The 27,627-nt window shown below is 45.5% G+C and overlaps 2 protein-coding genes and 1 pseudogene across 5 annotated transcripts; 2 read left to right on the forward strand and 1 right to left on the reverse strand.

Moving 5' to 3' along the window:
* Positions 1-1,233: 1,233 nt before the first annotated feature.
* On the reverse strand, positions 1,234-14,325 carry tbce (tubulin folding cofactor E). 3 transcript variants are annotated; one of them, XM_078271873.1, is made up of 17 exons: positions 14,235-14,325; positions 13,987-14,110; positions 13,300-13,384; positions 11,534-11,695; positions 10,753-10,838; positions 10,186-10,285; positions 10,003-10,105; positions 9,622-9,698; positions 8,879-8,971; positions 8,697-8,761; positions 8,428-8,492; positions 5,740-5,892; positions 5,323-5,461; positions 4,856-4,924; positions 3,672-3,731; positions 3,443-3,534; positions 1,234-2,589 (listed from the first exon to the last, which is right to left on the reverse strand). In XM_078271873.1, exons 2-17 carry the CDS (start codon positions 14,099-14,101, stop codon positions 2,497-2,499), a joined length of 1,557 nt encoding a protein of 518 aa, XP_078127999.1. In that variant the 5' UTR covers positions 14,102-14,110; positions 14,235-14,325; the 3' UTR covers positions 1,234-2,496. The 3 variants fall into 3 exon arrangements, with proteins under 3 accessions (XP_078127999.1, XP_078127983.1, XP_078127991.1); XM_078271857.1 differs by having other exon boundaries at positions 1,234-2,592; XM_078271865.1 differs by having other exon boundaries at positions 1,234-2,592; positions 14,222-14,319.
* A 215-nt stretch (positions 14,326-14,540) lies between these two features.
* On the forward strand, positions 14,541-20,380 carry rbm34 (RNA binding motif protein 34). The gene is made up of 11 exons (XM_078271880.1): positions 14,541-14,749; positions 15,433-15,586; positions 16,301-16,428; positions 17,793-18,018; positions 18,306-18,365; positions 18,470-18,513; positions 18,609-18,692; positions 19,121-19,184; positions 19,285-19,327; positions 19,539-19,657; positions 19,742-20,380. The coding sequence occupies exons 1-11, from the start codon at positions 14,727-14,729 to the stop codon at positions 20,084-20,086; spliced, it is 1,290 nt and encodes a 429-aa protein (XP_078128006.1). The 5' UTR covers positions 14,541-14,726; the 3' UTR covers positions 20,087-20,380.
* A 558-nt stretch (positions 20,381-20,938) lies between these two features.
* On the forward strand, positions 20,939-26,326 carry LOC144531640 (E3 ubiquitin-protein ligase TRIM21-like; annotated as a pseudogene). The gene is made up of 2 exons (XR_013503236.1): positions 20,939-21,065; positions 24,411-26,326. The product of XR_013503236.1 is annotated as an E3 ubiquitin-protein ligase TRIM21-like (transcript).
* Positions 26,327-27,627: the final 1,301 nt, after the last annotated feature.

A 27,627-nucleotide genomic window follows, 5' to 3' on the forward strand; every position in this document is an offset into this window, starting at 1 on the left:
TTTAGTTTATTTAGGTTGTTTTTCCTGTGATGAAAAGAAAAGATTATTATCGCGACAAAAACGTCAAAAAATGCAACAAAAACTTCGGGAAAAGCCCAGAATGTATTATTGCGGGGACTAACATACCGTGTATTAAAAAAAGCGACGAAAACACACATATACACATATATATATATATATATATATATATATATATATATAAAAAAAGATTCGAAATAAGCTGCAAAACCTTAAAAAGGAACAGGCGGCTATGACTTCCCATGTTTGTCTTTAAACTATGAGCCAAAGAAAGGACATTGGCAGCCTGTACAGCCTCAATAAAACATGTTTAACTATACTCAATCAGTCCGGTGAGTTATGTCATATAGTGATGAGAAAATGAGTCGTTTTAACGCAGCTTATAAAAGGAATTAAAAGGCATAGTCAACTGAAAATGGGTCTTGAGTAACGGTGGCAACTGCCCTCCGTGTCAGCCTCCCCGTTGTCCATTCATTCCTGATTTTAGACACCTCGACGAGCAACAACCTGCTTAGATCATCTTCGGTTGGTCTCGCACCACACTTCTGCTCTGGTGGAACATCTGCACCCCGCAGACGAAAACGCCACATGCAACATTAAATGAAGTTAACCGTTGACCCAATACTGTAACGTGAGCTATTTAAATGAGCTGATACATGGTTACACCTCATTATCTCTTACCAGTGTATCTCCGTGTGTACTTCGTCCACAGCAATCCCACCAATCAGTCCCAAAACCTCCCAGTTAGAGAGGAAATGATCTAACATATTCTTAGTAAATCTTTACAATCGTTCCCTGAAGGAACCAGCAGGTCTGACTTGTTGCACCGTCCACATCTTCTTCAGAACTTGATATTTTAAGCGTGTAGCTCGCTAGCTCGGAGTTTGTTGTTGTTGTTGTTACAGCAACACACAGAGAGAGGAAGGTGAGGCAGTTATCCTGGAAATGTCGTTGATCTAGACCAAGAGCGTACAGTTTTTTTTCAAAAGGCGACAAATGTCTGAAAAAGTAAAAAAAGGCGACAAAAACGTCTAAATAATTGTCAAAAAAAACATAAAAAGGCCACAAAAACATAGAAATGAAACTGAGATTGTAACCGAAAATAAACGAGTGAGTTCTTCACTCTACAGCCCCGCCTGTAGTTAGTCTCTATGACTCAACCTTCACTTACTGCACCAGTTACGTTAAAATGACCAGAAACCGACTATATGATCATCTTATAGTTTATTAAACACATCAACACGGATCGTACAGCTGCATCTGAATCCTCAGAATGGGTCAAACAACACAGGACTTTCACCCCAGAGACCGGGGGTCACGTCCCGCGTGTCCCTGACTACGTTGTTTTACCCTGCACGTTGAAAGTGAGGCCAAGAGTGTCGATGGGATCAGGCATTGGGGGGTGGGGTTGGAGCCCCCTGCGTCTGACTGAGACTAAAGGACACAAAGGCCCCGATGACATCCGGTCTGCAGAAAAGATCATTGGCTGCTCGCTGCCCACGCTTGACAGCATCCTGTTACCTCAGCAGGGCAAAAAACAAACAATCGAGGACTCCTCTCACCCGGGAAGGCGTTTACAGGTCTGTCAGAACCCTCCACATCCAGGTTCAGAGACGGCGTTTTCTCCGCAGCCATCACAACGCTGAACATTCAGTTACAGAAATAGGACTTCGTCATGCTGAATGATTACCTGGCCTGTTTGGCACTGCATTTGCACTTTTCCTAAGATTTCTTGGTGTGGGAGTACGGCGTGATTCAAGGGTCCCATTATGTGTATGTGAGGGTATGGTTTGTGGAAGGGTCCGACAGAGCAGTAACCGAACCCGGCCCAAGCCCGACAGGCATTAAGATATTTATGTCAGAGCCCGACGGGTAAAATCTCATTTTTTTTTCTCAGACTAACGACACAAGTACGTTTGTTTGTGTGGAAATCTTTTATGAAGCAGCTGTAGGAAGGCATTCAGAAATGTCAACAGATGAGAGCATCGGCGTTAACACAGGCGCGCACCTACATAATCAGCTGTTTTAAAATGTAAAATGTTCAATGCCTCATCGCGCTGATGTGACCGAGCCCGACCAGAACCCCAACATCATTTCTAAATATCTGTCTGAACCCGGCCCGGCCGGTACCGTCGGTATCCATCCTCTAGTGCGTATGAATGTATACTTCTAGGCACCAGAAGGAGTAGCACTTTCATTTCGTTGTGACAAGGTTTTACAGTGACAAATAAAATGGTTCTGAAAGCGTGTTCAAAACTGCTGGGAGTGAGACTGAGCTGCAACAAAAATGCTTGAATGACTTAGAGTAGATTTCACTCAGGGACGATTCTGAGGGAAGTCCCGAAGGAGCGTGGTGCAGTTTAGTTTCTGAGACGCACAATCCAGTGTGAGTCTGTGTCTCGGTCGAACACAGAAGTTCTGTCTCTGTTCTGTCTCTGCCGTGGACCGAGCGGCCGGATCTTCACCGCTGGTCCCGGGTCAGGACCAGCGCACCAACACCTGGTCTCCGTCCTCTATGGAGTAAAACTGTAGCGTCTTCAGGTCGCTGTCGATCTCAAACTCTGTCCCCACCTTCTGGAAAAGAAAACGGAACTTCTCTTTAGTACGTGACACTGGCTCAGGGATGTTAATACTTAGTCAGGAATCAAAGCTTCGTTGGAACTGTTCAAGAAGAATACAACCTAGTTATATTTATATAACAGTATAGTTAACTTACTGATACTATCGTTGAACTAACAAGTCGCGTTTTTGGGCTGCAGCTAACAATTATTTTCATCGTTGATTAATGGATGAGTTGTTTGGTCTCTAAAATATCAGAAAATATCGATCAGTGTTTACTCCTAGCTTACTACTTACTTAGCTTCGTGTAGTAAACGTACAGCAGTATTGTCAGTTGATGTAGTAGGACACGTGTCAAACTCGAGGCCCGCGGGCCATATCCCGCCCCTCGCAAATCTTGCTATTTGTGGTGCTATTTTCCGACGTTTTTGTTGATTTTTTCCGACGTTTCAGGCGCTTTTTTTCAATGCTTATGTCACATTTTCCAATGTTTTTAAGACAGTTTTGTTGCTTTGTTCCACCTGTTTTGGCGTTTTCTTTTCTATGATGGCGAAGGACCTTTTTTCTTTTTTTAGGGCTTTATGATGCCCACAACTGCAAGTGAGAAAGCAATATGAGGCCTGCAATCATTTAAATGTTTGACTTTTTCTCTTAAATACAAGCATGTCAATGCCCTCATATTCCAGCGTGGCCCTTAGTGAAGTTTGACACCCCTGTAGTAGCAGGACGTTGTCATTACACGATGTATGGGCTGGCCCTGGCCTGAGTATTGTATTGTATTCCTAAGTGCTGTTGTACGTACGTTTGAGGTTTTTCCACAGTACCAGTGGTGTGTGGGAGGGAGGGAGGGAGGGACACGTCTTACCTTGTTGCAGGTGTAGGTGAGCTTCAGATCAGCAGCAGGAACCTTCAGCAGTCTGTACAGGAGTCCCTTCACCTTCTGAACAACCATGGACGCTGCAGAACAGAACACACGCTCTGTAACCCCGCTGGAAGGCCTTTTAGACGTCACGGTCATTCGGAAACAGACGCTCGAGTCGAGTGTTACAAAAGCTCCCAGAGGAAAAATACACAACACTTTTCTGTTGATTTACCTGGAAGTTTCTTCTCAATGGGCTTCCGGTCGGCGTCGTCCGGGAACACAAAGTTAATCTCTGCGGAGGAGAGACGACGTCAGTGGTTTGACTCTGGCAGGAAATCTGCTCCAACCCCCAGCTAACGGTTGGTGTAGGAGCCACATACTGTATGCTGTTTGTGGTCCCATTTGTGTTGCTTGTTGATTGTTGCGTTGTGCACGTGTATTGTGGGTGGTGGGCGGTTTGAGCGGGAGTGATTAGATGTTCGTTTGCTTCACCTGTGCACCTGGGTTTTTGGGGGGTTTTGACGGAGGGGAGCCTGGGAGTGAACACTTTCTGTTGACCGCCGCACTAATGTGATTATTTTCTACTCACAAGCTCATTTTACATCGGTACCTGCAGTGCTTATTGTGTAGTACGTGTGGGACAGGAAGAATGAAATCACTGCAGTACAATGTGGAGCGCGTCACAGTTGTGTTCAAGCGTCTGTCAGTGGTCAGTCCCTCGCCACACAACTTCGTTGGACTGCTTACAGCCGCAATAATTACATTAATGTGTCGATTTTTTTTGTCTGGATGAGTTGTCTGGTCTCTAAAATGTCAGAAGATGGTGAAAAATGTGGATCAGTGTTTCCCAAAAAGTCCAAGTTGACCTCTAATGTCTTGTTTTGTCCACGACTCAAAGATATTCAGTGTCCTGTCCCAGAGCAGAGAAGGAACTAGAACAATATTCACATTTAACAAGCTGACATCACACACGTTAGACTTTTTTTCCCCACTTTTTCATAAAAAAATGACTCAAACCGATCAATCAACAGGGCTGCACAACATCCTGTTTTTATATCATTATCACGATATCAACTGGAGCAACAAACACATCGCTAAAGGCACTCAGAGATTTCTTGTGCTGCCTTTTATATTCAACTCAATGTTCAGTGTGTTCGATTAAAAGAAGATGGAAATGATTTCCTTTCATTCGTTTTAAACTCAACAAGCAGTGTGTTGAGTTTTAGCAGAACGCTGACGACAGCAGAACTGAGAACACTTCAATATCTGATTATTCATCGCAGGTTATATCGTTATCAAGATATTCAACGACATATTTCCCTCACACCGTGCAGCCCTACGTCACATTGCATTGTGTTTATTACCGGCCTGTTTTATTCATCAGCCAATCAGGGAGCAGACAGGAGTGGGGCTTACTTAACAGCTGGTTTTTCAGGGCGAAGGGTTCCTGCTTCTTGAACTCGCCTTCCTCTGGAGCGCCGTACTCTGAAACACAAGACCATCTGCATCGTTATCATCATTGTGGGGGAATCTCCAGCGTGTGAGCTCAGGCTCTGCTCTGTAAGTAGAGACAGTGGAACCCGTCAGGTGTGAAGCGCCTGCTGCAGGTGTGTTTAGGGCGTGTCCAAATCCACTTTTGCTAGTTTAAACGGCAGCAAAAAGGCTCCGTGCGCTGGGCGCATGGTTCTAAAGGGTTGACCTTAGTGTCTTCATTAATCAGAGGTGGGTTTTGGGCGTAACGTGCAATCAACCAATCAGAGGGCGGGGCGCTCCCAGAATGCCTTCTGCGGCTGCTCACTTAGAAAGGACGCTGCCAGTGGACACGTGCACTAATTTCAGGGACTGCTCCTTTAAATCCTGGTAACTGTGGGCGTGTGACTCACTGTTGATGAGACTCTGGTAACGAGGGTGCTGACTGGCGAACTGGGTGCTGAGCTGACTCGCCCCTCCGGCCTTCAGCCACTCTTCGCCGAACATCTTGATGTAGTCGAGCTCCGCCCCCCTCCTGTCCTCAGGGCGCAGCTGATGGAAACCATGGCAAGACACACACACACACACACACACACAGGCTGAGTTTGAAATTCATACTTTTAGTTCTTACTGCAGCGGTCCTTAAAAAGTGCGTACTGTGTGGGACTCGCTCCGAAGCTTATTCCTGACACTCTTTCACCACACACACACACACACACACACACACACACACACACACACACACACAGACACACACAGACACACACAGACACACACACACACACACACACACACACACACACACACACACACACACAGGTTCAGCTCACAATATTTCGGTTGAGGAGGACCAGTTGTCCCAGTTTGGCGATCAGCATCTGAGTGGCTGTTTTGGGGTTTCCGTCACTGCTCGCCAGCGGGTTACCGCTACACGAAAACTGAACCAGACCGGGAAGCTTGGCCAGCTCGTCCACCACACGCCACTGAGAGAGAGACCGAGAGAGAGAGACCGAGAGAGAGAGACAGAGAGAGAGAGACAGCCATGCCCATCAGTGATGCTGAGTAGTAGCTCTTTCAATGAGCCACAAGCTTAATTGAAATACAGTAATACGGTTTCATACTTTTAGTCCATTTAACAGCTGGATAACTGAGGCCTAGTCCACATGAACACGCAAAACAGATCCCATCCACACCAGCAGTTGTGTCCAAAATGTGTCCAAATATAAATCACAAAAAAACTCTGTTGAAGCCATAGACTGTAAACATAGTCTATGGCTTTTTAGTTTCCTTTTTCAGTCATGTTTGAACATGACCATGACGCTGTGTTGAAACTAGCGACTGAGACTATGAACTCATTATAAAAAAGGTTGACCGAGCTAATAAGTCAAGAGAGAAGTGGGTCACGTTCTCATAGACTTCTAGAGAAACAGACTTTCTGGATCCAGTGGAGTCGCCCCCTGCTGGATATCAGAGAGAATGCAGCTTTAAGGAGCTCCAGCTTTCCTCCATTATGTTTACAGTCTATGGTTGAAGCGCTGTGAGGAGTCAAACCAACTCTAACCCTACATCCACGTTGGCCAACCAGAAGCCTGTAAGAAAAGCTATTACCTAAAGCAGTGGTTCTCAAATGGGGGTCCGTGTCCCCCTAGGAGTACTTTGGAGGACTGCAGGGGGTCCGTGTCCCCCTAGGGGTACTCTGGAGGACTGCAGGGGGTCCGTGTCCCCCTAGGGGTACTCTGGAGGACTGCAGGGGTCTGTGTCCCCCTAGGGGTACTCTGGAGGACTGCAGGGGGTCCGTGTCCCCCTAGGGGTACTTTGGAGGACTGCCGGGGGTACGTTTCAGGTTCATAATTGTAGTTAGAGGTTGTACCAGAATAGGTTTACATGGTTTAATTAATTATCAAAACACACCATATTTTAGTTGTACTGCTCATTGCTGCAGCTCCTCTTTTCACCCTGTGTTCAGGTCTCTGTTTTAGCTACAGAGTGAGACCTCTCACTGCTGGAACATCTTTGTTGGCAGTCGCACATGCTCAGTAGCTAGGTAAGGACTACATGCTCAGTAGCTAGGTAAGGACTACATGCTCAGTAGCTAGGTAAGGACTACATGCTCAGTAGCTAGGTAAGGACTACATGCTTGCTCAGTAGCTAGGTAAGGACTACATGCTCAGTAGCTAGGTAAGGACTACATGCTTGCTCAGTAGCTAGGTAAGGACTACATGCTCAGTAGCTAGGTAAGGACTACGTGCTCAGTAGCTAGGTAAGGACTACATGCTCAGTAGCTAGGTAAGGACTACGTGCTCAGTAGCTAGGTAAGGACTACATGCTCGCTCAGTAGCTAGGTAAGGACTACACGCTCAGTAGCTAGGTAAGGACTACGTGCTCAGTAGCTAGGTAAGGACTACATGCTTGCTCAGTAGCTAGGTAAGGACTACTAGCCAGTCAGAAGCAGAGTATGAGGGCGTGCCATGCTAGCAGCTAGGCGAGCATTATAACGTGTGTTCCAAAGTGACCACGTTTGTTTCTGAAGTAAAGGCTGGACTACAGTAGAGCTGTTTGGAGCAGTTTGTGAACAGTGTTTTCTGTTGGAGATGGTAAGTCCCTTTGGGGAGGACTTTGGGCTTTTTCACTTTGTAAACCTATAATGTGCACAAAAAAGATATATAACACAATAAAGGAAAGGGGAAAAGCCAAAAAGCATAATATGAGCATTTAAATGTTTTCCAGGTCCAAGGCTGTTGTTTAGTAAATCTATCTTCTGACGCCTCTGTTCCTCAACAGAGGGGAAGAGTAACTGCACATGTATGTGCCAACATATAAGACAGCCGACCATTAGTCGGCCATTAGAACCAGCTCTATTTTGGACATGTCGGCCTGCCATTGCACGAAATTTCGCCTCATGTGTGACACCTCACAAAAGGAGATAACGGTGCTCACACACACAACATCTTCACCCTGGAAGGAGTTCTACAAAAGATGTGTTTTCAGTGACCTAAAACGCAGTTTGCGTGGACGAGAGGGCAAAACACTGGTCCTCATGATGTAATAAAAACGGGTATGTGCGGGTGTGTGTCTGTGTGTGTGTCTGTCTGTGTATCTGTCTCTGGCTGTTTGTGTGTGTGTGTGTGTATCTGTCTCTGTCTGTGTGTGTGTGTGTGTGTATCTGTGTGTATATGTGTGTGTGTGTGTGTGTGTGTGTGTGTGTGTGTGTGTGTGTGTGTGTGTGTGTGTGTGTGTGTGTGTGTGTGTGTGTATCTGTATATGTGTGTGTGTGTGTGTGTGTGTGTATCTGTCTCTGTCTGTGTGTGTGTGTGTGTATCTGTCTCTGTGTGTATCTGTCTCTGTGTGTATCTGTGTGTGTCTGTCTGTGTGTGTGTGTGTCTGTCTGTGCGATGAAAGGCCAAAACGCAGAAAAAAAAGCAACATTTAAAAAACAATATACCTGTGTACGTGCGGCCTGAATATCTCCTGAATAAGTTGTTGTGTTCCACGTCTGAGCAGAAATAAACGCCACTGACCTCAGAGATGTTGTTGTCATCCAGGTTGAGATTCTTCAGTGCTGGGAACAAGGCCGTTTGAGATCCTACGGGGGAAAGACTCGGCAGTTACACTCAATAATCAGCTAACTAACACAGGTTATAATGTCATCAGCTCAAAACAAACGTGCGTTACATCACTGAACCAGGACTAAAACACTTCTGCAATGAGGAAAATAAAATGAGACAATCATAAATATAACGCAACAGTGAAATGGAAGTAAGTATTCATTAAAATGTGTTATTTTTACCAGGAGCGGCGTCGTCAAATCTAATGTCGGACAGTCCGATCTTAATCAACTTCAGCTGCTCCAGCCTGCAAACACACAAAAAACAACGGCGTGGGTTTAAACCTAAATGATGTCAAACAACGGAACAAGTTTTCCTAATTTGAACCGTAGTGTTGGTGTAATGATGTCAAAGTGTCCTGTACCTGGGCAGAGCCGCGATGCTGAGCACGCTGCGTTGCTCTAAAGGATTACAGGACACATTGAGACTCTTCAGCGACTGCAGCACTCCGTCAGGCCTTTAAAACATCAAAACACATCACCGTTACACGACGTGAACGCAGTCTGAATGTCACATACATCAGACTGGAGCAGGGGCGGAGCTTCGGGGGCTCCAGCCCCGACTTGTTTTCTCAAAAGCCCCCCAATCGTTTAGGACAACCTGACGGTCTTTCAGAGGCTGCGAGCTCTGATTCAAAGCTAGAGAAAGAAGATAAAGGAGACAGTGGTATCATATGAAATGTCATGCTAGCTTGTCGGGAAGGAGGCTAAATAACGCTCCAAAGTTAGGCTACATTTTGGCGAGGGAAAAACTGCCATGGCCATTTTCAAAGGGGTCCCCTGACCTCAAGATAACTGAATAAAAATGGGTTCCCGGGATACCCATGAGTCTCGCCCTTACAGACATGCACACTTTATGACAATCCTATGCAGTCTTTCCGTGGCAACTATCATGTTTTTCCCAAATGATGTACAGATTTGTGTTTCTATTATCAAATGGCTTGAGAAATAGTGCAAATAGCTGCCAGAAATGGAGACAAACTGGACACACTTCAGCTCAGGTGCGTGTGCGTGTGTCTGTCTGTCTGTCTGGACCGCCCAAGGTTTTGGGTTGGGCCCCACGAATGGCACCGCCCCTTGGACTGAAGGAAACAAGTGACGGCGTTACCTCTGCAGCTCTGTGATGTTGTTTTCTTCTACACACAGATCCTCCAGCTGTGGCCACATGGGGGCGCACTCCAGGATCTGACCAGAGACCAGCAGAGAGAGGAAGAAATCATGAAGAAACTCTGCAAGCAGAATCAACAGACAGCTGTACGGTGTGTGTGTGTGTGTGTGTGTGTGTGTGTGTGGGTGTGTGTATGTGGAAGGTTTTAAGGCCGATTTAGAGCAGTATGCTCTACGCAGAGCCTGTGCCTATGTCATAGCTTAGGTAAGTGTCCAAGCCATTGTGACGGGAATAGCAGAGCCGGTGTGTTTCTGGAGAGGTGCGTGTCGGGCTACAGCGTAGATTCAACACAGAGCCATAGAGCCAGCTCTACGATGGTACCTGTGGCCAGGTGAGGTCGCATCTGTTGAGGGCGAGGACTTTGAGGTTGCAGAAAGCCTGGCAGTGAGCCGAGGGGTCGGAGGGCAAACGCAGTCTGTTGTCACTAAAAACCAAAACCAGAAGTGTTTAGTGGAAGGAGAGAATTACACACACACACACACACACACACACACACACACACACCTGAGCTGAAGTGAGTCCAGTTGGTCCAGCTGCTGTGCGATGGCAGCCACGTCCTCCCAGCAGGACAGCAGAGTCCCGCTCAGGCCCAGCCACTCCACGTCTGCTCGCTGCTGTTAAGGAGCCGCGGACATTCACGCTGACAACAACCACAACCTAACAGTCTTACAACAACTCAACACTCAAGCATTTCACCGTAAACATATATTAAATACCTCTTATATTTTCTCCATGTATCTGTGCTTAATTATTTCCTTGTGCTGCTGCGAAAACAGGTTTCCCCCTCTTGGGAATGAGCAATAAAGGGTTGTCTTATCTAAAGGGTAACTTAAATAAACTTAAATGAATTTCCCGTTAATCGACTGAACGATCAATCATCTACTTGTTTCGTTATCACATATGGTTTATAGTTTTGTTGACAGTTTTGCATCATCGTGAGGAATCTAAACCAGCCGAGCAACGGCGTCGAGACTGAGAGAACTTACGCCTGGTGACGACAAACGTCCTCGGGAGAAGCAGCGTCTGAAACAGAAAGCCACGTCAGAGAGTCCCGTGTGTGTAAAAAGATACGTGGTGTTGTTTTTCTGACTTCTCCCTCCGCCCCGGGCCCGTTCACTTCGCAGAAATCAAACAACACCGACGTACGACTCTCAAAACTGTCGAGACAAAAAAACGAGAACAACAGTGGAATCAATATAAGGAAATATGTCCTCACACCCTGACCTATTAAGGTGCTCACATTACGCTTTTTGGCTTTTCCCCTTTCCTTTATTGTGTTATATATCTTTTTTTGTGCATGTTATAGGTTTACAAAGTGAAAAAGCCCAAAGTCCCCGAGGTAGTCCAGCCTTTACTTCAGAAACAAACGTGGTCACTTTGGAACACACATTCTGACTGGCTAGTAGTCCTTACCTAGGTACTGTCAGGACACGCCCTCATACTCTGCTTCTGACTGGCTAGTAGTCCTTACCTAGGTACTGTCAGGACACGCCCTCATACTCTGCTTCTGACTGGCTAGTAGTCCTTACCTAGGTACTGTCAGGACACGCCCTAATACTCTGCTTCTGACTGGCTAGTAGTCCTTACCTAGGTACTGTCAGGGCCCTCATACTCTGCTTCTGACTGGCTAGTAGTCCTAGGCTAGTAAATTAAACCATGTAAACCTATTGTGATATAACCTCTAAATACAATTATGAACCTGAAAATGAGCATAATATGAGCATTTTAAGACCAAATTACAATCACGGTGTAATCTGTGTTATGTCCCGATGTGGAGCAGAGCTGCAGCGTCTGACAGCCGACAGACGGCTCGTTCGGTGCGAGGACACAAGCTGTCCGCCGGGCAGCGTACCTGCAGCAGTCCTTGAACGCCCACTTGAGCTTCTTGGAGGAGATGGCGATCTCCTCACTCAGCACCTCCTCTTTGATCTGGTACACCTGTTGCAGGGCGGTCAGGAAGTCCACTCCGAAGCTCGCCTTCGCGGGACGGACGAAGGAGCCGCCTTTAGGGTTTCTGGGAGAATCCATCGGGGACAAAATCTTTTAGATTACATGTTTCAAATAAACACGGATTACTTTTTATTATTACTGTGTGTGTGTGTGTGTGTGTGTGTGTGTGTGTGTGTGTGTGTGTAAGTCTGTGTGTGAGCATGTGTGGGAGGATGGATCAAACAACACGGGACTTTCACCCCGGAGACCAGGGATCGTGTCCCGCGTCGTGCTCAACGCCCGTTCTTCTTTACCTAAAACCAACCGTCCGTTCTTCTTTACCGAAAACCCAACCGTCCGTTCTTCTTTACCTAAAACCCAACCCGCCCCGTTCTTTCTTTACCTAAACCTAACCCGTCCGTTCTTCTTTACCTAAACCCAAGTCCCGTTTCTTCTAAACCCTGTCCCGTTCTTCTTTACCTAAACCCAACTGTCCCGTTCTTCTTTACCTAAACCCAACTGTCCCGTTCTTCTTTACCTAAACCCAACCGTCCTAGCTCCCGTCTTTCTTTACCTAAACCCAACCGTCCCGTTCTTCTTTACCTAAACCCAACCGTCCCGTTCTTCTTTACCTAAACCCAACCGTCCCGTTCTTCTTTACCTAAACCCAACTGTCCCGTTCTTCTTTACCTAAACCCAACCGTCCCGTTCTTCTTTTTCTAAACCCAACTGTCCCGTTCTTCTTTACCAAAACCAATCATCCCGTTCTTTACCTAAACCCAACCGTCCCGTTCTTTACCAAAACCAACCGTCCCGTTGTTCTTTACCTAAACCCAACTGTCCCGTTCTTCTTTACCAAAACCCAACCGTCCCGTTCTTCTTTACCTAAACCCAACCGTCCCGTTCTTCTTTACCTAAACCCAACTGTCCCGTTCTTCTTTACCTAAACCCAACAGTCCCGTTCTTCTTTACCTAAACCCAACTGTCCCGTTCTTTACCTAAACCCAACAGTCCCGTTCTTTACCTAAACCCAACTGTCCCGTTCTTCTTTACCTAAACCCAACTGTCCCGTTCTTCTTTACCTAAACCCAACTGTCCCTGTTCTTCTTTACCTAAACCCAACCGTCCCGTTCTTTACCAAAACCAACCGTCCCGTTGTTCTTTACCTAAACCCAACCGTCCCGTTCTTCCGTTCTTCTTTACCAAAACCAACCGTCCCGTTCTTCTTTATCTAAACCCAACCGTCCCGTTCTTCTTTATCTAAACCCAACCGTCCCGTTCTTCTTTACCAAAACCAACCGTCCCGCTGTTCTTTACCTAAACCCAACCGTCCCGTTCTTCTTTTCCTAAACCCAACTGTCCCGTTCTTCTTTATCTAAACCCAACTGTCCCGTTCTTCTTTATCTAAACCCAACCGTCCCGTTCTTGTCCCGCGTGTCATGGAAACGTACCTTTTTATAAGCCCACCCACGTCACTTTTGAGCGTGTTTAGATAAAGCGCGTCGAGATCTGACGCTAAAGGAGACTTTTAGCGCCAACAACAACGCCAGAGGCAGCTGACCAGGCGTCCGTATTTTACGAGATGAGTGTGAGAACGTGTTGAGGAAACAGCACAGGAGCACTGGGACTTCCAGCTTTCAGCTTGTAGCTTCATGTTGTGATAACGTGACAGTAACCACTGAGAATTACCTGCATGTAAAATACTGGACTCCCTCGTGGCTGCCGTCGTGTTTACCTCGCTCGGGGTTATCCCACTCAACGCCGAGCCACAGCCCTGAGCACAGGAAACACAAACTGGGTTAGTGTTGGTGTTAGCGCGCGGCCTCAGGATCCACACGTGTCTGCCGCACATCTGCTGGTTTGTTTGTTTTATGTTCTTTTCTTGGTATAAGATTCAAGTTTCAGCACCAATATATCATCATATCATAGTGGGGGGTCTGGGTGTCCTCCAACAGGGGAATTTTGAGCGTCAAAGACTTAATTTCCTGTATTCTGATACACTTTTATGCACCGATTTACGTAGAAATACCTTATATTTACCTTATATATCAAAAATATAATGCAAAGTATGTTGTTGCGTGGCACTGGGCATTTTTAAGTGGGTATATGGACATCCTGGAGCTTTTTTAGTGGGTATACTGCGTTTACCTGCGTATCACGTAGACTACACCACTGGCTTAAAGTAACGTTACTTTACACCCAGACCCCCCACTATGATATGTCCCCCACCCCCCCAAAAGGCCCGTTCTGGCCCACATATACAGTACAGCATTGACTGTACTTACTTCCCAACACTGACCTAACTAGTTATTGATAATGACAGGGTGACAGGGTGACTGAGTGAGAAATGTCCGTCTCACTCCGGTTCTTTCTCACCTGCTGTCGGTGGCACCGGGCCCACATACCGCACCGTGGCCCGCTCCCCGTCGCAGGACACCCGCCTGCCCACCGGGTCCGCCGGCATCCCCGGTTCCGTCTGGTCCACTCCCATCGCAGCCACCTTTTAAACACCACAACATGACGTTAGCATGACGTTAGCTAACCGTTTTCCTACAAGTAACCGCCACAATGTGAAACATAACTGACATAAACAGATATAAATAACGCATACAGATATAAATTACCGTTGGCGTTCTTCAAATGTAGCTTTTAAGGTGTTTTAGCTTCTAATCTAGCAACGACCCAAAACATCCGACGTCTCTGCGTCACCGGAAGTGACACATTTCGAAGCTGCACTCATTTCTCAGAACATTTCAAAACAAAACCTAATAGCGTAGATATACAGTGTAGTTTGATGTGCTCTATCTTCAAGTCTAATTCTCACTCGTTTTTTTAATAACTAAAGTGTCCAGTTCGTTGGTGTTAAATCAACGTTAATCGAGGTATATTAAAAAGGAACCATTGTGCCGCTGTGACCGTGTTCCCGGTGGGAGATACTTCACAGTAGAACGCGCTGTGTGTTGGTGAGGAAAACGTGTGAGCGTGTGTGTATCTCTCGTATTATGAGTGTTTAAAGTCGTAGAACTACGTGTAAATACTGCAGTTAACCTGATAAATTACTACTTTCAATATATAGAAGAAACCGGAAGTGACGCTGGAATAATCTGGAAGACAGCATGAAGAAGACCGAGCAGAAGAGGTTTGTTTACACATATATAATGTGAATGAAGACAGTCTGAGCTCAGATGGACTAAGAACGGTCTGGAGGTGGACAGCAGACAGAACAAAGTGTCTTTTTAAGAAATCATTTAATCAAATCAATCTTCAGCAGCACTGGGAGAAGTATTCAGATTACTGCAGTAAAAGTACTAATACTAGACTGTAAACAAACTCTGTTACAAGTGAAAGTCCTGCAGTGAAAATGTTACTTCAGTAAAAGTCTGTGTCATCAGTAGTTAAAGTATTATTATATTATATATATATCTTGAAGAGAGAGACAGAGAGAGACAGAGAGAGAGAGAGAGAGAGAGAGAGAGAGAGAGACAGAGAGAGACAGAGAGAGAGAGAGAGAGAGACAGAGAGAGAGAGAGAGACAGAGCGAGAGAGAGACACAGAGAGAGAGAGAGACACAGAGAGAGAGAGAGAGACACAGAGAGAGAGAGAGAGAGACACAGAGAGAGAGAGAGAGAGAGAGAGAGCGAGAGAGAGACAGAGAGAGAGACAGAGAGAGACAGAGAGAGAGAGAGACAGAGAGAGAGAGAGAGACAGAGAGATATTCTCCTCATATGGTGCAGCCCTAGTCGATTGTTTGGTTTGTAGAAAAGGCGTCACAATTACCCAGAGTCCAACGTGACGCCGTCACACGGTTTGTCTTGTCCTCAGTGAGGAGGCGTTGCCGGGGCAACCAGCCGACTACGTGGTGGGCCAGGTGTGTGGGAGTTTGTTCCAGGAGGAGTCTGCAGCCTCTGGGTCGCTGTCGTCTCTGTTCAGCAGCACCACACCAGCTGGACCACTGCTGTTCCAGCCTGCACCCAAGGTAACACACACACACACACACACACAGACACATACACACACAGAGACACACACTCACACTCGCGCACACACACACACACACACACACACACACACACACACACACACACACACAGAGACACACACACAGACACACACACACACAGACACACACACACGCAGACACATACACACAGACACACACACACACACACACACACGCACGCACAGACACACACACTCACACTCTCTCACACACACACACACACTTGCACTTACGCACACACACTCGCCAAGCTGTTCAGATGTCATTTTGGATGCTGACATTTGCGTGTACGGTGGCTCTGAGTGGTCAAACTACTCTAAAGGCTCTCGGTGGATGCATAGAAACGCAGAAATCAAACCTGTCCTGAAAGCTTCAGAGTGTGTGTGTGTATTTATTTTGTTTTGGGCGTTAAATACACACCTGGTGTGCGAAGGCGTTAAGGACACACACTTTTTGTCGGTCCTCAGTCCCGTGCAAACATTTGACGGCCCTCGTAAAGCAACGGGCCGCTCAGGGTCCGCGTCAGTTTCTGCGTATGGAGACAATAACAATAGTTTTCTCGGTCCCTTGTTTGTTTATAAATGTTGATTTGTTTTCTCCTTATTGTCGACACATTTCCTGAGAAGTATAGACTCTAGCCAGACTTGTACTTCAGCGTGTCCCGTGTGGGGTTTTGTGTTCTCGTTGCAGCTTGTTCAGAAGAGCACCGAAACCAACGAGCCCCAGAAGCCCAGCCCAGAGGTCAGAGGTCAGCCTCCGAAGAAGAAGAAGAAGCTGCTCAAAGAGAAAACAGAAGCTGACCAGAAGCTGGAGCACAGGTGCAGAGTTTTATTTTTATTAATCAACACGAGCACAGAGTCCAACATGTAGATGTGCCAGATTTGAACCTGACTCCGCCAGATTGCTCGGCATTTGCTCGGCATATCCATCTGGGAACTTTCCGTTGGAGAACATTTGGGAAGGGGCGAAACTCCTGGTTAGCTGATTGGATAAACCATCTGTCCATCACCACCTATGTTGGTGATAGACGGGCCAATCAACCAATCAGATCAACGATGTATCAAACTCTTGCCGAAACCAGTCGGGAGAAGAGCAACGACATCTTTTCCTCCGAGAAAAGCCTCCAGAGCCGTTTGTTGCTCTTCTTTCAACGAAGGAATACTTTCTAATTCAGAGCAAACTCACGCGTTAGCTACGCACATCTCATCCGTGGACGCCGCCACGTTGTTTAGACTGAACGGTCGCTTCCCATTTGCGTCACACCTAAACCCGCCTCCAAAGCAACGCTGATTGGTCGGTCGTTTGGCGAACGGCTCCAAATGTTCTCTAGTCTCAAGATGCCAGACTGATCTGTGAGTGGAGAACTGGAGCTCGCCAGATCAGGACGCTCTCACCAGGCTAGCCAGATTTCACCATGCAGGCTAATTCTCATCTGCAGTCCCTCGCAGGTTGATGGCTTAAAACAATAGAGACAATAGACAACAATACAGCAAATACACATAATATAATAATATAATGACACAACCACTATTCCAGATTGTGACTACTGGCAGGTTGATGGCATGAGAAAAACACAACACAAGTATCATCCACAGTAGACATAAGGGTGAAGGTGTGTACATTAGGACATCTATCTATCTGTCTATCTATCTATCTATGACATCTATCTATCTGTCTATCTATCTATCTATCTATCTATCTATCTATCTAGGACATCTATCTATCTATCTATCTATCTATCTATCTATCTATCTATGACATCTATCTATCTGTCTATCTATCTATCTATCTATCTATCTATCTATCTATTATGGCAGCATATTTGATTAGTCAATAACCAATGTTATATGTGTTTAGAAACGGACATCGCTCCATCTGTCCATTCATAAATCCACAGAGCTGCTTATGGTTTCTTCCTCCTCGCATATTCAGCTACCGTTTTCGTCATTCTTGAAGGCTTGGTCGTCTAAATGAGCCTCGTTTTTGTCAGCCTTCTTTGTTTTACTTAAAAAAAACTACTCAAAAAATGTCTATTTCTTGGATTCATACCTCCTCTGTGATTCTTTAACATCCGTCCCTCTCAGTTCTCTCCACCTTCTACTGCTGCTAATCTCTTTCTTTTCTCTTTCTCTTACCGTCCGTCTCGTCTCTCTCTCTCTCTCTCTCCTGCGCTGGTTTATAGGGAGATCAGTTTACAGAACGCCGACGAGGAGGAGGAGGAGGAGGGAGGGCCGGGGAAGAAGAGGAAGAGCAGCAAGAGGAAAGCCGTGGCGGAGCCGGGCGGAGAGAGCGAGGCCGAGCAGTGGGTGATGAAGAGGCAGAGGCTGAAGGCCAGGAAAGAGGAGGAGGCGATGAAGAGAAAGAGGACGGTGTTCGTAGGAAACCTGCCCATCAGCTGCACCAGGAAGGTACACGCAGGACAGCAACACACACACACACACACACACACACACACACACACCCACCCACCCACCCACGGCTCGGTCCTCTCTAGAACATGACTCGTTCCTCATTGGCTCAAACATTTAATCAACTCACTTCTAACGTTGGATTGTTGAGGTGTGTGTGTGTGTGTGTGTGTGTGTGTGTGTGTGTGTGTGTGTGTGTGTGTGTGTGTGTGTGTGAGACACGCATAGAGAGAGAGACAGAGCGAGAGACAGACAGGAGAACCTGATGTGTGTTGGTCCTGTTTCAGACGCTGCAGAGCCTCTTCAGGGACAAAGGATCCATCGAGTCCATCCGCTTTCGATCTGTGGTAAAAACAATACGACAACACACAAACATCCCATCCGTCAGCTGGGACAGAGACCTGCTGAGTAAGAGTCCCCTACTGATGTGCTCTGTGTGTCCCCCCCGCAGGTCCGAGAGGATCCCGCCATGTCCCGCAAAGTAGCCGCTATCCAGTGAGTTAAACACAACTCCAGCCTGCCCAAACGCTCCACTCCGTGTGGCCGCATCGTCTCCTGAGCATTGTTTGTTTGTTTCATTTTCTTCACAGGCGTAAAGTCCATCCCAAAAAGCAGAGCATGAACGCCTACGTGGTGTTTAAAGACGAGGACGGAGTCTCCAGGGCGCTAGAGAGGTCAGACGGGGAATCTTTCCCACAAACGCAGCAGCAGCGGCAGCAAAAAACTGTCCTGTCCTGTTAGCAGTGTCCTGAGGAGTTTTCCCGGGACGGTCAGACACTGTCCTGTGACACCCAGACACTGTCCCGGGACAGTCTGACACTGTCCTGTGACTCCCATGACTGTCCCGGGACACCCAGACACTGTCCTGTGACTCCCATGACTGTCCTGTGACTCCCAGACACTGTCCTGTGACACCCATGACTGTCCCAGGAGTCACAGGACAGTATCTGACTGTCCGGGGACACTCCACAGGACACTACTAACAGGACAGGACAGTTTTGCTGCCACTGCTTCTCCACAAACGCTCACCGCCTGGCGCTCTGCGTTCACCTATCAACCAGCGTGTCCTTGTGTTTGTCCTTGTGTTTGTCTCTGCTGACAGGAACGGCATGGAGATCGAGAAAGACTTCCACATCCGGGTGGACCGAGTGACGGACAACTCAGCGGTGAGTCTCCAGCCATCGCAGCTCGTCCGATTAGTTTTAAAACAGAAAGAAGTCGTAGTGATGTTGGAGCGTGTTGGGTGACATTGTCTCTGTCTTACAGCACGATCACAAGCGCTCCGTGTTCGTGGGGAACCTTTCGTTTGGTGAGCCTCTCTGCAGCTTTAACATCGATGATGGTCGGGATGTAGTGCAGACGTTAACCTGCTGTGTGCGTGTGTGTGTGTGTGTGTGTGTCTGTGTGTCTGTGTGTGTGTGTATGTCTCTGTCTGTGTGTGTGTGTGTGTGTCTCTCTGTCTGTCTGTATGTGTGTGTGTGTGTGTGTGTGTCTGTGTGTGTCTGTCTTTCCGTCTTCAGAGATCAATGAGCTGACTTTCCGGCGCCACTTTGAGAAGTGCGGCCCGGTGGAGGCTGTGCGACTGGTGCGAGACCAGAACTCTGGACTGGGCAAAGGGTTCGGCTACGTCCTGTTTGAGGTACGATAACTCAGATGCTGCTTCCCTCAAACACATCTTTCAGGCTGTGTCCTGAATATCACGGTGGTTGTCTTCCTGACGCAGAGCGCCGACTCGGTGCAGCTGGCGTTGGAACTGGACGGCAGCCAGCTGGAGGCCAGGGCCATCCGGGTGAAGAGGTCGGTGAAGAAGGAGAAGCAGAAGAACAAAACGGACGGAAAAGGGAGCGCGGGGAGGCCCGGCAAGGGCCCGGCGAAGGGCCCGGGGCAGGAGAGAGGAGGCGGGCGGGGAGGCTTCAAGTCTCCGAAGAAGTTCTCCGGAACGCAGCCGAGGTCGAGTAAAAGCTCGGGCTCCTTCAGAGGAGAGATGGTGGATCCAAACAAGAAGAGCAAACAGAAGGGACTGAAGAAGAAGAAGACAAAGAAGACAAAAAAGACCGTTCATATCTGATATCTGATCCACATGAAAGAAATGAGTAATACGGCTTGGGAGTGTTGTGTGTGTGTGTGTGTGTGTGTGTGTGTGTGTGTGTGTCTCTCTGTCTGACTGTGTGTGTGTGTGTGTGTGTGTTTCTCTGTCTGTGTGTGTCTGACTGTGTGTGTGTGTGTGATGTGTGTCTCTCTGTCTGACTGTCTGTCTGTGTGTGTGTGTGTGTGTGTGTGTGTGTGTGTGTGTATTTTCTGTATTATTGTCTATAAATGAGATGTTTCCCTGGTTATCCCTTTAATAAATGAATTAAAAGAAGAGGTTTGGTCTCAGTCTCTCAGTCAGTCTGCATGCATTTGACAGATTTATAGAATAATATTTAGGAGCAATTATGAAGTGAGAATAACTTATAATGTGGGTTTAAGTTCCCAGAGCAGTTTATTCATTCATGATATCATTAGGGGAGACGCACCGTTGAGTTATTGGTGTTTTTGTGTGTTTGATATAATTCCGTTCAGAAATGATTACCAAAAGCACTTTCTTGGTTATTGTGTGTGTGTGTGTGTGTGTGTGTGTGTGTATGCGTGCCCGTGCGTGCGCCCTAGGATGGCGACGCTATGTCCCGCCCTACTCTAACTCTGATTGGCTAGTATACGTTGCCTTCATTGGTCGGATTGGTTACATTAAAGCACGAGGAGTGTGATTGGTTAGGGTTGCGGAAAGAATGCAATGGTTAGCCAATGAGAGCGGAGTAAATCAGAATATGGCGGGACAAGCCGTCGCCATCTTAGGAAACGTAAATACACGTGGGGCACACGTCTTCTGTTCTCGTGCTAGGAGGGTTGTTGTTGTTGTTGTTGTTTTGCTCGCTTTGCTCGCTTTGGACTCCCAACAGGAACACAACTTTAACGTTTAAAGAGGACGTGCAGCTGTCCAGCGTCTGATTGTGTACCTGAACACACCGCAGTGCAGACCGCTCAGAGTCTCCTCCAAAACCCCGGTGGTAAGTAACGTTCCAGCTGGTCATATTTACACTTTCAACAACAGGATGGACACTAAGCTTCAGCTCTACTCAGGCACCAAGTCACACATTTCCTCTCATGTGATATAGAATATATTCATCACGTTCCCATATGTTAGGCAAGCTACTTGGAAAGTTTAGTGATCTAACCTACTTGTTATTCTACATTAAATGAAGCTAACATTAGCCCACTAATAAACATAGGCGTAAGCTACAGCAACATGGTTAAAGTTAAAGACTGTACTTGATAAAAGAGCTAAGCTACTCAAACGCTGTTTAGTTCAGAAAACAGTGTTGTTATTAAGATGGAGTCAAACTAGTCACACTATTTCCCAATACTGATTTAGCACCGAGGTGACGTCAGCCCAGGCTGCTAATGTAGGCTACTTTTAATTATATAATAACAACATATTAACAAATGGCTGTTCAAACGGTTAGCATAAAGCCAATTAATTTATTAAACACTGGCATCTGCTCAGTACTTGATACCCAAAGCTCAAGTAACCTTTTGCATTGTCGGTATCGGGAATGAAAAGGTTAGATCAGCGCATCCCTCAAATAGCCATATAATAGCCTACATTTAAACAACATTAAAACCAGACCGATCTCATGAAGTGGCGTATGTATGACACGCCAATTCGTATGCCGTTATTGGCGTGTTATCAAGACGCATACTCACTTTTTAGCATGTTTATCAACCGCGTTTGGCCTCCATTGACTTACATTACCTGTGATTGCGTGTCAATTGACGCCGTAGCGAGTAGTATGAAAGCCCGCAAAAATCCGCCTAGGGAGGTTGGTCGGGGGGGAGGACGGGTCAAACACAGGACTTTCACCCAGGAGACCGGGTCCCACGTGTCACGTTTCCTAAACCCAACCGTCCGCTGTATACGGCGTAGACATACACGTGGCGTGTATGTTTACGCTAAGTCATGATGTCACGTTGTTAAAACACAAACGCTATGATCCGCAAAACATCAAATCTAGCTTTTAGTATAGCAATGCAACAGGAGATCAGCCATTATTGCAAAAAAATACATCAGAACTGGACTTCTGCCTTGAAAGTCTTGGATTTCGTTACAAATCGAGATGCACCGATGACAATTTTCTAGGCCAATTCCGATTTTCATTTTTTGACGGTTATTTCACGAGTTTCAGGGTTTCCCTCCGAAAATGTGTTAGTTAAGGTGGTAGGTTTGTACATACAGATTATATTTTACACTAAATATAAAATTTAAATATATAATTAATACATCTCTGTAGTGCAGACTCTGTACTACACACTACACTAAATATTACATTTAAATAATAATAAATAATTAATAAATAACATTCAACAGTTGCAATGTGCAATTTTAAGCTCATTAAACTATTTTCAAAAAAAGTGCTATAACAGTTTTACCGGCATTGCTCCCATTATCCAACGTGACACGAGCTCTTCCTCTTCGCCCGACATCTCTTCTCCAAAACAACCTGCACTGAGATAACAGAGCTCAGCCCACAGCTTCACTTCACAGCAGATAGTATGCGTGAAATAAAGACGGGACACGTAATTTCACTATGTGTAGTGTTAACTACGCTAACTAACCGTGTGTTGTGAACCGCGTGTAGTGATTAAAACAAACAGACAACAGCTCAGTGTCTCAAAGACTCGCATGCGTGAGAGGTGATGGATATTTCCAGTCACTTCGTCATGTATTCACTTCGTTGAAACAAGAGAAGAAAGCCTCACTGATGTGAAGAACAGGACAGAGAAACATATATAAATGCTCTCTGCCTGCCGTATGCCAACGCTCCGGTAAGTCCATCACCCCGTCTCTGCCCGGGCGTGCCAGCTGCCTCACATTTGTTGACAAACTAAAATAAATGACAGTTGCACTGTTGCATGTAACTTTGTCCAGTTTATTTTTCAGAGGCGAATAGAACGGGCAGCTACGTGCGGGGTCTGACCGTGCTGTATTTGTTGCATTTGTATATATATATATATATATATATATATATATATATATATATATATATATAATAAAAGATTGATACTTGGCGTCTGTGTATTGATACAGTATTGCCACAGAAAATATCCCGATACTATGGCTATTGTTAGCCTGTACGTATGCTAGCGGACATTAGCTAACGTTGCCGAGACAGCGGCAGTAGAGTTTCGGCGAGCTGACCACAACAGTGTTGTCGCCCTAAAATGATTATTATAGCCATACATACATATATATCACAGTAACACGGCAAAATTAAAGACAGACAAACAGATCCAACTAAAATCACGTTTTATTGAGTCAGCAGTTATACACTCACCTAAAGGATTATTAGGAACACCTACTAATACCGTGTTTGACCCCCTTTCGCCTTTAGAACTGCCTTAATTTTTCATGGCATTGATTCAACAAGCTGCTGGAAGCATTCTTTAGAAATGTTGGCCCATATTGATAGGACAGCATCTTGCAGTTGATGGAGATTTGTGGGATGCACATCCACTGCATTCCACTGTGGGGGCCATTTTAGTACAGTGAACTCATTGTCATGTTCAAGAAACCCAGTGAAATGATTCGAGCTTTGTGACATGGTGCATTATCCTGCTGGAAGTAGCCATAAGAGGATGGGTACATGGTGGTCATTAAGGGATGGACATGGTCAGAACAATGCTCAGGTAGGCTGTGGCATTTAAACAATGCCCAGTTGGTATTAAGGGGCCTAAAGTGTGCCAAGAAAACGTTCCCCACACCACGACACCACCACCACCACCAGCCTGTCCAGTGGTAACAAGGCATGACGGATCCATGTTCTCATTCTCGTTCTCAAAAATAGGAAAATGAGGCTGCTCAGTAAGTAGTTCTTTTGTATATTATGGTGAACTTGTGTGTGTTGTAGCAGTGCTTTGCTATTGAGAACAAGGTAGCATGTTAGCGTTAGCATGCTAAGGCTAACGCTACGAGCTAATGGTTGCGGGTTAGCCAGCTCGTTTCGGCTTGTGACGTCACAAGTCGTGCCGATTTTGAACAGCTCACCCAGAGACTGAAGGTAGGACACATTCAGAAACCGTATCTCACTCAGAACAGCATGGATGGATTTTTTTCAAAGTTGGTATGCGTGTGGAAGCACCAGAGACACAAAAGAACACCACAAATCCCAGAAAAAGTGTTTTTTTCATAATATGGGCACTTTAAACTACTCAATAAGCATGATGGGAAATGTGGGCTGTTGCTACAATAAGTTACGCTTAACAGGACAGTTAAGGCACATGTTTCTTTTTCAACAAATAACTAAAACCGTATTTTGAATAAAATGTTTTTGTTCTCTCCCACCCTACATGTGTAGAAATGGCTGCTGCAAACTACCTACAATCTGAAGATCAGTTTCTGTGCTCCATCTGTCTGGATGTGTTCACGGATCCTGTGACTACATCATGTGGACACAACTTCTGTAAAAACTGCATCGCTGAACACTGAACTGGAATACTAATGACCAGTATCTGTGTCCAATGTGTAAGGAGGGTTTTACCACAAGACCTGATTTGACAGTCAACACTTTCATCTCTGAGATGGTTGCTTAGTTCAGACAGGCAGCTCAACAGAAAGCTGGCAGCAGCTTAGAGCAACAAGTGTCCAAACCAGGAGAAGTTCCCTGTGATGTCTGCACTGGAACCAAACTGAAGGCCCTGAAGTCCTGCCTGGTGTGTCTGGTCTCCTACTGTGAGACTCACCTGAAGCCTCATCTGACCATGTCAGGCCTGAAAAGACATCAGCTGATCGACCCTGTGGAGAACCTGGAAGGCAGGATTTGTACGAAGCACGATAAACCTCTGGAGCTGTTCTGTAAGACCGACCAGACGTGACTGCATGCTCTGCACTGTTTTAGACCACAAGACGCATGATGTTGTTCCTCTGAAAGAAGGATATGAAGGAAAGAAGGCAGAGCTGGGGAAGACAGAGGCTGAAATTCAGCAGATGATCCAGAAGAGACGACTGAAGATTCAGAAGGTTAAAGACTTAGTCGACCTCAGTGAGGAATGTGCAGACATAGAGCTAGCAGACGGTGTTCAGTTCTTCACTTCTCTGAAGGAGTCTGTTGAGAGAGGCCAGGCCAATCTCATCAAAGCAGTAGAAGAGAAGCAGAAAATAGCAAAAAGAAAGGCTGAAGCTTTTGTCAAAGAGCTGGAAGAAGAAATCTCAGAGCTGAAAAAGAGAAGAACAGAGGTGGAGCAGCTCTCATGCTCTGAAGACCACCTCCATCTTCTCCAGAGTGTCCAGTCCCTAAACACCAACTACCCTCCACCCACCAAGTCTTGGACAGAGGTCAGCTTTTTGTCACAGTCATATGAAGGGATTGCGGCAAGAGCTGTGGCAAAACTCGAGGAGACCCTTGGTGAAGAGACTACCAAGCTGCTCCAAACAGAGCTGTGGAGGGTCCAGCGGTATGCAGTGGATGTGACTCTTGATCCTGATACAGCACATCCCTATCTCTTCCTGTCTGATGATGGGAAACAAGTGAGTAATAGTGATCTAAAGAAGAATGTTCCAGACAACCCAGAGCGATTTGCTGATTGTAATTGTTTTAGGAAAGCAGAGTTTCTCTTCAGACAGATTCTACTTTGAGGTTATAGTTAAAGGAAAGACTGAATGGGATTTAGGAGTGGTCAGAGAGTCGATCAACAGGAAGGGACGACATCACACTGAGTCCTGAGCGTGGTTACTGGACGATATGGTTGAGAAATGAGTACGAAGCTCTTGATGACCCTTCAGTCCTCCTCTCTCTGAAGTCTCGGCCTCAGAAGGTGGGGGTGTTTGTGGATTATGAGGAGGGTCTGGTCTCATTTTATGACGTAGATGCTGTAGCTCTTATCTACTCCTTTATTGGCTGCTACTTCACTGAGAAACTCTTCCCATTCTTCAGTCCTGGTACTGATCATGAATCAATGAACAACTCTGCACCTCTGATCATTTCACCTGTCAATATGTACGAGTGGGGCTATTAAGATCTTATTTCATGTATTGACTTATTTTCATTCAAGGGAAACAAATGTACATATTGTCAAGAAACACACGTCATGAAGAGAATATCCATCTTGTATTAAACCGACTATTTTCAGTTGCAGAAGAAATCCATCTCCTTAGACACCAAATTTGTGAAGCTGCAGTTTTACAGTTAATTTGTATAAAATGCTGGAAAATAACCATTTATTTCTATTTCATATGCAGCCACAGAAAACATTTCCTTTAAGAGTAATGGCATGTTCACACTGAATGCGTTGCAAGCTGTTGAGTCGATCAACAGGAAGGACGACATCACACTGAGTCCTGAGCGTGGTTACTGGACGATATGGTTGAGAAATGAGTACGAAGCTCTTGATGACCCTTCAGTCCCTTTCTTTCGGAAGTCTCGGCCTCAGAAGGTGGGGGTGTTTGTGGATTATGAGGAGGGTCTGGTCTCCTTTTATGACGTAGATGCTGCAGCTCTTATCTACTCCTTTACTGGCTGCTCCTTCACTGAGAAACTCCTTACTTCTTACTTCCTTACTCCTAACTTCCCATACTTCTGTCCCTATAGGAATGAAGATGGTAAAAACTCTGCCCCTCTGATCATCTCTCCTGTCAGAGTAAACTAATCACTGATCTAATTTCAGGTATTGATTTATTTTCAATAAATGGACCAAATGTACATATTCATATATTTTACATCTTATTTTCTACAGAATCTGTTTCCTGTGGTGACTGATTTACACTTTATTCCATTTATTATCACATGGTTAAATGTGTAGCAATTCTTTGCAAATTGAATCAAACTTCATCTTGACATATTTGGTGTCTTTAGAAACTGATTTCTTCTGGAAGTTATAATAAATGTCTGTGGTTTTTAACGGAGGTTTAAATAGATATTGTCCACATAACGTGTGTCATGATGCATCAAATTAATGTGTTGATGAATTATGACTAGAAACACAATAGAGAAAAAAACAACACAAATGTTTGTTTTTTTCTCATTATAAATATGTAAAATTAAAGGTAAAGTGCAAATCTGATGGGACAATCAGGATCTAAGAGGTATATGGTGTAAATTGGTTGTCTGATGTTTTTATTTGTTATATTCCTCAATAATGAGACAGGAAAGAAAAGTCAGAATTATTGTGGCATAATTGCAGAAATAAGTTTAGCAGTTAAGTTTAAACTGCTGGTTCTGTTCTTTCTACCACAACAGTTGTACCTTTTACTTTTAAATGTAAGCCACTTTCCTATTTGGAGAACCTGCTGTTGCTCTTATTATGAAATTGATCATTTAAAGGTTTAGACATAATGGTTAACCATCATGTTGTCCTCGGGTCAAATTTGACCCATTTTCTAAAAGTAAGTAAGTTATATAAGAAATTTGGGTTTCTATCAACCAAAATGTCCAACAAAAAATGTGGATCCATATGATGCTCCTTACAAGTAAAATAAATGACCAGTTCACTACTTTCTTCGAATTTGAGTGTTTTATTTCATTTTATAGCATTTGAAAAAAAAAGCCAAACGAACGTTGAAAAAAAAGTGACAAAAAC

This window comes from Sander vitreus, chromosome 2 (assembly GCF_031162955.1).
Source record: "Sander vitreus isolate 19-12246 chromosome 2, sanVit1, whole genome shotgun sequence".
Taxonomy (NCBI): domain Eukaryota; kingdom Metazoa; phylum Chordata; class Actinopteri; order Perciformes; family Percidae; genus Sander; species Sander vitreus.